At 34.6% G+C, this 10,900-nt stretch overlaps 2 protein-coding genes across 2 annotated transcripts; both read right to left on the reverse strand.

The window, feature by feature from the left end:
• Window positions 1-3,708: 3,708 nt before the first annotated feature.
• On the reverse strand, window positions 3,709-7,008 carry LOC129307685 (putative DNA glycosylase At3g47830). The gene is made up of 4 exons (XM_054948543.1): window positions 6,554-7,008; window positions 5,726-5,926; window positions 4,408-4,464; window positions 3,709-4,280 (listed from the first exon to the last, which is right to left on the reverse strand). The coding sequence occupies exons 1-4, from the start codon at window positions 6,950-6,952 to the stop codon at window positions 4,065-4,067; spliced, it is 873 nt and encodes a 290-aa protein (XP_054804518.1). The 5' UTR covers window positions 6,953-7,008; the 3' UTR covers window positions 3,709-4,064.
• A 788-nt stretch (window positions 7,009-7,796) lies between these two features.
• Window positions 7,797-10,329, reverse strand: LOC129309855 (U-box domain-containing protein 38-like). Its single transcript, XM_054951603.1, has one exon. The coding sequence runs from the start codon at window positions 10,080-10,082 to the stop codon at window positions 8,490-8,492; it is 1,593 nt and encodes a 530-aa protein (XP_054807578.1). The 5' UTR covers window positions 10,083-10,329; the 3' UTR covers window positions 7,797-8,489.
• Between the last annotated feature and the right edge of the window lie 571 nt (window positions 10,330-10,900).

The following is a 10,900-nucleotide window of genomic DNA, read 5'->3' on the forward strand; positions in this document are numbered from 1 at the left end:
GACCCTGACCTTAAAAATTTTGAGCAAATTACTCCAATCGTTTATATATAGAACGTTGACTATTATATAGACCAAATTAATTTAAGCGTGGACTACCATGGTGAGCGTATCATTGGCTGTAATGAACAACCTATAATTTTGTGAAATCATGTTTTCTGTCCCTTTTTTACAATATTTTTCAAATACTTAGTATCTCATGCTTTCACATACTTTATGATTTTAATTTGTCTTATTTTAAATAATATTTATTTATTTAATGGTGGACACTTGATATCTTCATTTGAAAACAAGTTTAAATATCAGAGAATTTTAATTAATTGATTGATTTGAGTTTTAAATTTGTTGATAAAATCGTCAGTTTTTGTATTCATTGTTTGTAAAATTCTTTGATACTTAAACTTTTTTTCAAATGAAATTTTAAGTTTTCACCATTAAATAAATAAACATGATTCAAAATAAAACTAAATTAGAGTTGTAAAGTATATGAAAACATGAGATACCAATAATTTAAAAAACATTGTAAAAAATGGGCAAAAAAATATTATTTCATAAAATTATGTGTTGTTTGTTATGGCAAACGATACATTCAACGTGGTGGATTATACTAAGGCTAATTTGATCTACATAATAATTTACTACTTTAATTTACATGATTGCTAAAGAGATTCAATCTAACTGCACGGCTTTCACATAATAAAATTTTAAAAATAATACAAATAACAACATTTTCCAAATTTTAATTTATGTAATAAAATTGTTTTGTTAGACAGGATGAAGATCTATTTAGATATATATTCAATTTTAAGATACAAGAAATATTTCATGTAATGTTGGTGAAAAAATACTGAAAGAAAATGGCAACACTGTCTTCCAGTCGATTATGAAAAGAAAATTGTCTTGCTAGATAGAATGAAGATCTATTTTGATATATATTCAATTTTAGGATACAAGAAATATTTCACGTAATGTTGGCAAAAAAATACTAAAAGAAAATAGTAACAATGTTTTCTAATCGGTTACGAGAAGATGTTCAATAAAATTACATCAATTAATTCAAATATATATTTATACCCATATTTTTTAGAAAATTTGAACAAAATTTATATTCAATTAAAAATTAACAATTAATAGAGTTGCACGATTGAAAAGAATGAAATTTAATGTCGTATACAATAGAAAGTTTGAACAAAATTTACATTCAATAAAAAATTAACAATAAGGAGAGTTGAACAATAATTGAAAAGAATGGAATTAGAAATGCAAAAGTTAATGATTATCAATTGTTAGGTTAGACTAAGCTCGTCTCAATTAACACGTTGGGAAGTGTAAATTATATATTAAAGATCACCAGTAAAAATAAAAAAGTTTTGAATATAGAGAATATTTTACAGAAAATTGGGGGAAAAAATCCCGCGCATTGCTCGATTTTTTTTTTTTTTTGAATATATCATAAAATTAACTTCAAACAATGAAATTGTCTTATTAGACATGCTAAAGATTTTTTAATACATTTCTAATTTAGAGCAAAAAATGAAATTACAAGTCTTGGGGGGTGGGGGAACACTACTATTCTTGAACATGAATGAAGTTGTAGAATAATTAAATCTGAATAACCACCTCACCAAAATCAAGAAAGGATAGTTGATTCATTAAATCTGTTTTGAAATTTAAAAAAAATTATATTTCAACCTTACTCCTATTAAAGAGATAAAGAAACATATCATTTAAGGAGCCACGTAGAAATATTAAATTAGAATTACATTTTCTTTTAATAATTTGCTAGGGTTAAAATTAAAAAATATTAATTAACGATTCTTGATGTAAATTCCTCCCACAAATAAAAAATAAAAAATATTTTTAATTAAATCATACTTCCAAAACAAAAAAAGTTAATTAATTATCTTTAAACTTTACATCTTTACATGTAATTAAAATGCAAAGTAACTCGAGTTATTTTGCCTGAACCAAACCTAATTAAGAGATCAAACTTTTAAATTTAATTGTATAAAAATTACTTATTTTTACTCTTAAATAAAGCCTCCAAAGGGTTTGTGAAAAAATTAGATTGGGCATTTCATGGATTTCAAATTTTGTCAAATTTACTCCCTTATCCTCTCAATTTATTTTAGCTTTTTAAAATATAACGTTTTGTAATTTAAAATTAATCTTAACCGTTCATAATTTAATATTTATTAAGTTATTCAATTTTTATAATTTACAAATAATACTTAATTATATATATTGACTCTTTAAATTGCAATATAAAATTCAATATTTTTTCTCAAGAAGAAAACAATTAGAAACAAAAATATATATTATAAAATTCATGCATTTTATCATCACTATACATCTAAGCTTGCTTTTAAATTTTATCAACCAAATAAGTTACAATTTTTGAACCAACTTTTTAAAAAATATTTAAATATAAATCACATTAAAATAAGTGATTTTTCCCTTGATAACTTCGAGTTACAAGCATTAGTTCAGTCTAATACCAGTTTTGCAACTTCTAAATCAAACGCACAAGCTAATCAATTGAAATTACATTCCAATACTTTCTAAACGCCTGATGTTCATTGCTTTTTTTTTTTTTTTATTTGAAGTTGAACTACAGCAACAAAGTTAAGAAGGAAAATAACAATATTCTACATTAAAACAATTATTATCTGAAAATTTACACCAGCGCTTTCAGTTAGCAGGCATTTCTAATTTCTTCCAACCAGCAGTATTTCTGGGGGGAAAACACCACTATTTTTTATTATGAGTGGAGTTGTAGAAGGATATGAATGAGAAACCATTTAACTCTTACATTAATAAAACAATAAATGCTAAGACAAAAAAGGATAACAAATTATAGGATAAGGATTATACATGAGACATTAATTTGCATGTTGATTTTTTCCGAAAATTAACTAATTATTTCAAATCGATTATTTAATTGTTCATTTTTGGCAACATTTAATATTTCATTTATAGATAGTAGTTTTTTTTTTTTTTGCTTTAAAGATAAAGAATTATTTGAAAAGATTGAGAATATAGAACAGAATAAATGAATAATGAAAAAACAAAGCCCTTCCTTCGAAGAGAAATGAGCTGCGTTGTCTTGAGTCTGGAAACAAAATTCACGTAAAGAAAAGTAGAATGAATGTCGGCGAGAGAAATGAGTCCGCTGAGGTGTTGGTGCTGTGTTGCGTATGGTGGAAGATGGCTTGCAGCTAACTGCAAAAGTGACATCAGCATAACCTATAATTTACACAAATATCAAGTGAAAAATGGGGTTGAAAATTTATAATTAATTTTAACAATAATGAAATTTTTAATTCTTCAAGTTTATTATCATATTATCATAATAAACTTGAAGTGGGGTTGAAATCTTGCGTTTTTTTAAATTATCATCTCAGTCATTTAAATTTTAAAACACAAATTGACTTTTACATCAACCTAATAAGTAACAGATTAACTCTCAAGTAAGTTTAATTTTAATCAATAAAATCCTTTATACAGCATTTTATTTTCTGTTTATAAAATTTCAATCTTTTTTTCCACTCAAGTAATTACACTCCTTTTCATTGATCTACATGACTGTCATTAACATTGCGTCCTAAGTGTTTCTGTCATACTTAATAGTCATCATTTGTAAACAGAGTTCAAAAAATAAAATCTGTAATCTACAACACATCTCCGCACAAATCCACTGTCATGACCAGATGGTGTTATAGTAATATTCCATTACCGATATTGTTGACAAGACAACCTGTAGATATGATCCCCCTATAAAAGAATTAGTTCATGGAACTTTGGATGATGATTTATCTTTCAACAAAACTACATCACCAAATTACAACGCGTGCATTCAATCATGTTGGATATCTTGATACCAAGCAAACATCTCAAATGAAGCATTACTCCTAGGACATCAGAGTCAAAGTTAACTTGCACCATTCTAAGGTTGCATATGAATTATGAACAGAAGACCTAATCCCATAAAAAAAAAAAAAAAAAGCGGGACTGAAGAATCAAAATTGTTAGTCTGCAGAGTTCAGAATTCAAACCGACCCCTCACATTATTTCAGCAGAGGACAAGAGTTATCACTACTTGCCTTTTTAGGTTGGTTGCCTCTCTTACTGGTACATTTACTACAGAGCTTACCATGTGTATACAGAAGACAGTTCAAGTCAAACATGAGTTCATTTGGGATCCGGCGGTTTAGATGAAGATACGTCTTGTTTCTGTCCGCAACAGCTGGTACCCACCCAATGGTTTTTGAAATCTCAAATATCTGTGTAAATAAATACATATTCACGCTTTACGCTTGCATTATATAGATGGAATTTGCGGTGAAAAAGAACAAAGAAATTGAACCCTTCTTTTCAATACTGATAATAGGAAGACGAAATCAGACTTACGTGTGTGTCCACAGGAAAATCATCTCGCTGAAGATTGAACATCAAGACACAAGCTACCTGTCATCAATTCAACCGTTTAAAAGGATCTCTTACCACTAGGAGAAGGAGATACAAGCATAGTATACTCAAAACTGAATCTTAATTCTCATGGCCCTCTGTGCACAAATGATGACAGGGATGCAATAAAAATTGCATGTCATTTTGTGTGCAATAGAAATAGAATGCCTCTTCAAAAGGGATACCAAGTGGACCAGTAAACAAATGTGGGATTGAGCCTCAGCCTTACTTCAGTATTTTTCTGCTTTTCTTTCTCCCTCAAGTTGCTACTTGGGGTCAAACTCCCAGGGGAATTTCATACTCAAAGCCCTAGGATTAGCTGGAAATTGGAAAACCGATTGGATTAATTATCCATATGATCATATCCCAATCTTTTTGCCTTTAATTTCATGCATTAGATATTTTAGAAACAAATCATGTATGCACCTCCGCAGTGCTCTTTCTAGGACAATCTCAGGTTCTACAAGACAGAAGCAAAACTTCATAACTAAGTTGAACAAGAAATCTGACCTCACCATTGCCACCTCTGTTCTTGTGGAGATCAACTTATAATTTTGAGAACAGCTTGTGTGCAGAAAATTGTTTCACTCAAACTTTATATATACCAGAGTCAAAACTTTTTACCAGTTTATTATCAGTAACTCAATTTTCCACAATGCAAGAACTTTACAGCTATATTTAAGAACATATTGTGGATGCAATGGGAATCTTGGGATACTTTTTGACGCAGACTCAAGGCAAAGGTAGAATTTTTTATCAAGAATTCTTTGTAAAATATTTCAATTCAGAAGGTGACATGACAATTTTCTGCATGCAGACAGGTTATTTTAAAAGAAGAAGAAGAAGCAGTGTACAATATCAGCAATGGATTGACCAATTAAAAAGAAGAAGAAGAAGAAGAAGAAGAGGAAGAAGAAGAAGCAGTGTACAATATCAGCAATGGATTGACCAATTAAAAAAAACAAGAAGAAGAAGAAGATATCATGACTTTGATTGATCACTCTGATTTCTAAGAATGCCCTTATATCAGATGTAATCCAAACAATGAAACAAAATTCAAATGACTAAAATCGGGTGAGATATAGAGAGACAGCTTCACAAGAACAGCAAATAACTGCCTGATGATTTGCAAAATAGAAAACCACAAGGTCCTTGAAGTTGAAGGTTACATTACAAAAGCAATTAAAACAGTATTTCACTTAAAAAAAAAACCGCACTCATAGCAATAAAGCCAATGAAAAAGATGAGTAGAGAAGATTACTGTCTTGGGACCAATTCCTTTGAAAAGAGATAGCTCAGACTTGATTTCATCAAGAGACAAGTCTCGCAAATACTCCAAGCATAATTTTCCTCTTCTCTCAAGCAAGCAACTTAATACATTCTTAATACAAGCAGCCTTAGTTGGAGCCAAACCACCATATCGAATGGCATCCTCTACATCCTTGACGCCAGCACTAAGAACCTTCACCGGCCACAAGAGTTCAATCAATCCTCTATTCCTCAAACTTTAAAATCAAAGCATATGAAATAATAAAGGAAAGTTTTTGTATGCAAGACAAGCAAACTTTCCAAATTCAGGAAATTGTAACACCCTATCACACCTATAAAGCCGAAGACCAAGAATGACAAGGGCAGAAGGGCAACTAACGATGAAAGGACAGTTATGGATACAGGGGACTTGATGGATCAGCATATCCGTATACCCTGGACTAGGACTGAAGGAGGAGGATTTTCCTTGAGGGAGTTCAGACTCATACTACAAAGTCAGCTGTGATCTCATTTACAATGAGAGATAACCTTCCCCGCCTCCCCCCAGGGGGGAAAGGCGATGAATTCAATATGGCTGTAACTCATCAATAACGCAAGGCAAACCCTTGATAAGAATGGATAGGAACAGAATTCAGCTACGAGTTCATGGTTCTGTCTACCATCCTCAGAACAGAAGGCATTTGACAACAATTCCAGCACTGGTATAAAGATTCTTCATGTGTGATGTGGGTTTTTTATGTCTTTATAGTGTGTAATTAGAAAACGTCAATTTTATACATAGACAGAACCAGAAGGAGACAGAGTTAGAAGTTCAACATACATCTTCCCATGTAGGAAAGGCAGATTTGAGGGAAGCAAAAGCCCTTTGGGAATTTGTCTCCGTAGTATTCTGCGAGAGCACCGTCCGAACCAAACCGTCCAGAACACTCTCTTCTAGGGCAGGCAACTCAGTGGCGTCCTGTGCCAATTTCACGGCATCGTCCGTTGATTTTCTGCGATACTTGGCGAACTCTTGAGGAAAACCGTGCAGGGCCAATAAAGTGTCTCGGACGGCTCGGCAATCTTCGGGGGTGGGTCGAGCGTGACTTGGGTATGGATCTTTCAGGTTTTCAAAGGCGCCATTCTTGGCTCTGGTGGATTTTGGTCGAGTCTCGAAGGAAGAATTTAACTTCGACTGTAGATCATTCTCAGGCTGTTTTCTTTTGCGAATCTTCCCCATTCTTCGGATTCAAACGTCGCTGTATTAATGGTGAGACATAGGTTTCGAGTGAGAGTGATTTCTGATTCCATTTCAGTTTTAACTTTTAAGCTCTGATACATTAAATATTTAAAATTTTAGCTATTATAATAATTTAAAGTATTTTTTAACTTAATATAAGAGTTAAATTTAATCCTTTAATTTTATAAAATATTTTTTAATTCTTTAATTTTAACCTTATTAATTTTAAATTATTTTTTATATTAATAATTATTATTTTAAAAAAATTAAATTTATTATGTTAATATTTAAAAATATTTTATCAATATTTAAAAATTTATTTTAAAAATTTATTGAAATAAAATTAATAATTTTAGGATTAAAGAATTAAAACAGCACTTTATAAAATTAAAAAATTAAAATGAAATATTATATAAAATTAAAAAGTTAAATATATACTTTAACCATTATAATATTACGCGCATACGTTTAAGATATAAAAGGAAAAGTTTATGAAAAGAGGGAAAAGAGTCCAAGCAACAAGCAAAAACTGCTTGTAAGAGTTACGTCTATCTCATCATATAATTAACAGACTAACAAATGAATTGAGAGAACATCCCAGATTATGAATACTCAGATCAGAAGAAGCTCAAAGCTGTCGGCCGGAAAAAACCAAAGAAAAAAAAAGATAGAAAGAAAAAAGAACGAACTTCAAAGCTTCGGTTTGCGAGAAGATCAGCTAATTCATTGCCTTTCCGGGAAAATCCAGCATTTTAACGTATCTCACACTGATCAAACTTCACTTCTCAACAAAATGCAAGCGAATAAAATTTAAATCAAATAAACATCCCCAATATCGGAAGGATATCCAAGAAAAACACTGTCCATCATTCCGTTCTCATCCACGGCCCCTTTTTTGACTCAAGAAGCCATGCACATAGTTTGAAAAGACGATTATAATTTGACTACTATATGACAGTACTGTTTTGTCAATTGCCAACAGTCAAACTCACAAATTGTAAATGCTCAGTCTCAGGCCAGCACTCTAGCCGGACATGGTTACAATTTCATTTCCTGATTTGGCGTATCAGATTGGTTTCCTAACGTGTCCTTTCTAATTCCTTATCTGGCCACGTTTTAATCTTCTCTCGGTGCTGTCTCCTCTGTTGAACCTTTGGAATCTCTGCTTCATTTGAATCAAGTATCATGAATTGGATACCAATAGGCCATAGATTCTTGAATGGTTTTGCGTCCAAACTGAGATAAGAAGAAAGGCCACATGAATGACCTCCATGATAAAACAACACATTCACAAACGACCAATTTTTGGTGTTGTCTACCAATATGTCTTCTACTCATGTACGCTCACAAATTCTAATTCTAATTACAAGCTAAATCAACAAATCAATTTACACCATCTCAGATATATTATCTTCCTCCTCACAACCCATCATACATTTCACCAATAATTACAACTTTCCAATGCTTAAACCAACAAATTCAACTGTTCACCACCAACAGGACGGAATCAGAACTATACCCAGCAGAATCATCATATCTAAAATGCAGTTGAGTTCGCAACGTTGATATTTCTCCCCCGGAACCGATTCCGGTTCAACCCGCCCGAGTCCAAATCAAAATTCGACCCGTTTCCATCTTCGCCGTCTTCTCCTCCTGCCCGCATCATCTGCACTATCCTCTTCGCTTTCTCCCTGGCTCTCTCTGTACCACTCTCTTCAATCTCCTTCAACACCTCCATAACCCTTGCCTCCTTCGCCACTGCCCTGAACCTCAAGCTTCCATGGCCAAGCGCATACAACGCAGCAACACAGTTCTCACGAGTCGATTCCGAGTCCAACTCTTTCTCCTTTAATAAACTCACTAAGCAGTCTACTGCATTCCCGTCCAGCATCGCCGATTGGCCCTCCGGACACACGGCTAGATTACAAAGAATTAGCAACACCCGGCTCGTCAATTTACCTGATTTCAACATCGCGAGTAGGGTCGGAACTGCCCCGAGCCTTACGAGCTTGACCCGATTGCTTTGGACCAATGTCAGGTGGTACATCGCGAGTGCAGAGTCCTGTTGGGTACGCTCGGACTCCGATCTCAGCGCGTGCATGAGGGGCTGCAACGCGCCGAGAACTCCGATGGCCATTTTGTTGTCGTCGTCTAAGGCTAAGCTGAAGAGGGCACCGGCTGCGTGTTCCTGCGATTCATCGGATCCCCCCTTCAAGACGTCAATGAGATAGGGGACGAATCCCAACCGTACGATCTTCACCTTGTTGGATTTCTCGAGGGAGAGATTGACCAGCGAAGCGACGGCGTTTACTTGAACAACGGAGTACCTCGAGGCGATCAAAGATCGTAGGGCGGAGAGCAATTGGGGAGTGCAGAGAGAAATTCGGGTGTTCTCTCTGTTCCTCGTGATGCTTCTCAGTGATTTAACGGCTTCTTCCTGCTCGAAAATCTCACTGCTCCTCAGCTTCGAGACTAATTTGTCCTCTTCTTCGGAAATTGGGCCATTAGGGTTTTGAAATTCCGATTCGACGGTTACGGAAGAAGACGACGATGAAGAGTAACAGGTTGGACGAGTGGTTAGATGCAGGGGCGTGCCGGGACTGGGCACGATGATTACCGATTCCTCCGACGAGCACGAATCGAAGTGGTTAACTCGAGGACCCAACTCAGTGGCGGCGTGGGAGAAAAACACCGGCGGGTTGTCCGCCACTGCCTTCAACAATTCCATCTCCGAAACCCTTAAATCTGGCGATTCCTGCTGGGACGCCATTGATACGCGTACAACCCTCTCGACAGAACTATATTCAAGCACGCGAGGGAGTTCCATGCCGGAGTTTTTGCACCAATTAGAGATGGTATTTCTTATGGCCAAATTAGGAATGATTGTGGAGAAATCGGGCCGCGACCCGTCTTCGAGTTTGGGGGAGAAGTTCAAATCTCTGCATACTTGAACGGCAACACGTTCGAATGTGTGACCCGAAGCGACAACAACAGGGTCGGACATGAAAATCCCAGAAATTGGACATAGAAACTCCTTCGGGGGTTGCTTTGCGTCGAGCTTGGAATCAGAGGACGAAGAAGAACGATGGAAGGAAATTCTCCACCTGCGCTTGCCATTGCCGCCACCCATTTCTTCAACGACTGGGTGGACTTTTTCCTTGGATTCTTCTCCCTTCTACAACGAGCAACTCGATATAATTTGCGAGTGAGTAGATATGAAATACGAGGAGCGCATGTCGAACAAGACTGGATCTTCGAGAGGTTATGGGCCCAAGAAGCCAAGACTTGGAATGCACTGCCCTTGGGAGAGACACAGATTGAGTACGACAGCTCTGGAGTTGATAGGGTTCTTCTTCCTACTTTGTTTTCTCTTCCATTCTTAACCTCCTTTTGCCAGTCATATTTATATGATTGGGACTGTTCTTTTTCCACCCTGACGAGGGTAATTATGAGACGTAAATGATACATTTTTAATTAAAAATAATACTCGCATTAAGTTATTTTGCTTTTGTTAATTTTTGTTCCCCTGCAAAGTGCCAGTTGGGAAGGGGTGGTGGGGATGATTATACCTTCGTCAAATTGACCAGTCAACCATACGAGTTTGCTCTTCCTGAAATTTCTGTGAAGTGTGAACACAATAGTTGTACTGATTATGGAAAATGATATCTGTTAAGAGACTTAAAGTCCCTTGCATTTTAGAAATTAGAGTTTAACCGTTTGAGTTCGCTTTTTAGGCTTTTGGGCTTTTGTTGTATTTGGGGGAAAAAAAAAAATTCATTCCCCCCCTACTTCAATATTATGCAATACGTTTAACTTTAGGGTTAGAGGACAATTTAATAACTTTAGGGCCCCTAATAAATAAAGTATAAAATATTTATAGATAATATTTAAAAATTTTTGTAAATGGATAAAAATATTGTTCAAGAGAGGAAATTAAATGTAAAAATA

Source organism: Prosopis cineraria, unplaced genomic scaffold (assembly GCF_029017545.1).
Source record: "Prosopis cineraria cultivar Desert tree isolate PC_DT_omini unplaced genomic scaffold, ASM2901754v1 PC4, whole genome shotgun sequence".
Taxonomy (NCBI): Eukaryota; Viridiplantae; Streptophyta; class Magnoliopsida; order Fabales; family Fabaceae; genus Prosopis; species Prosopis cineraria.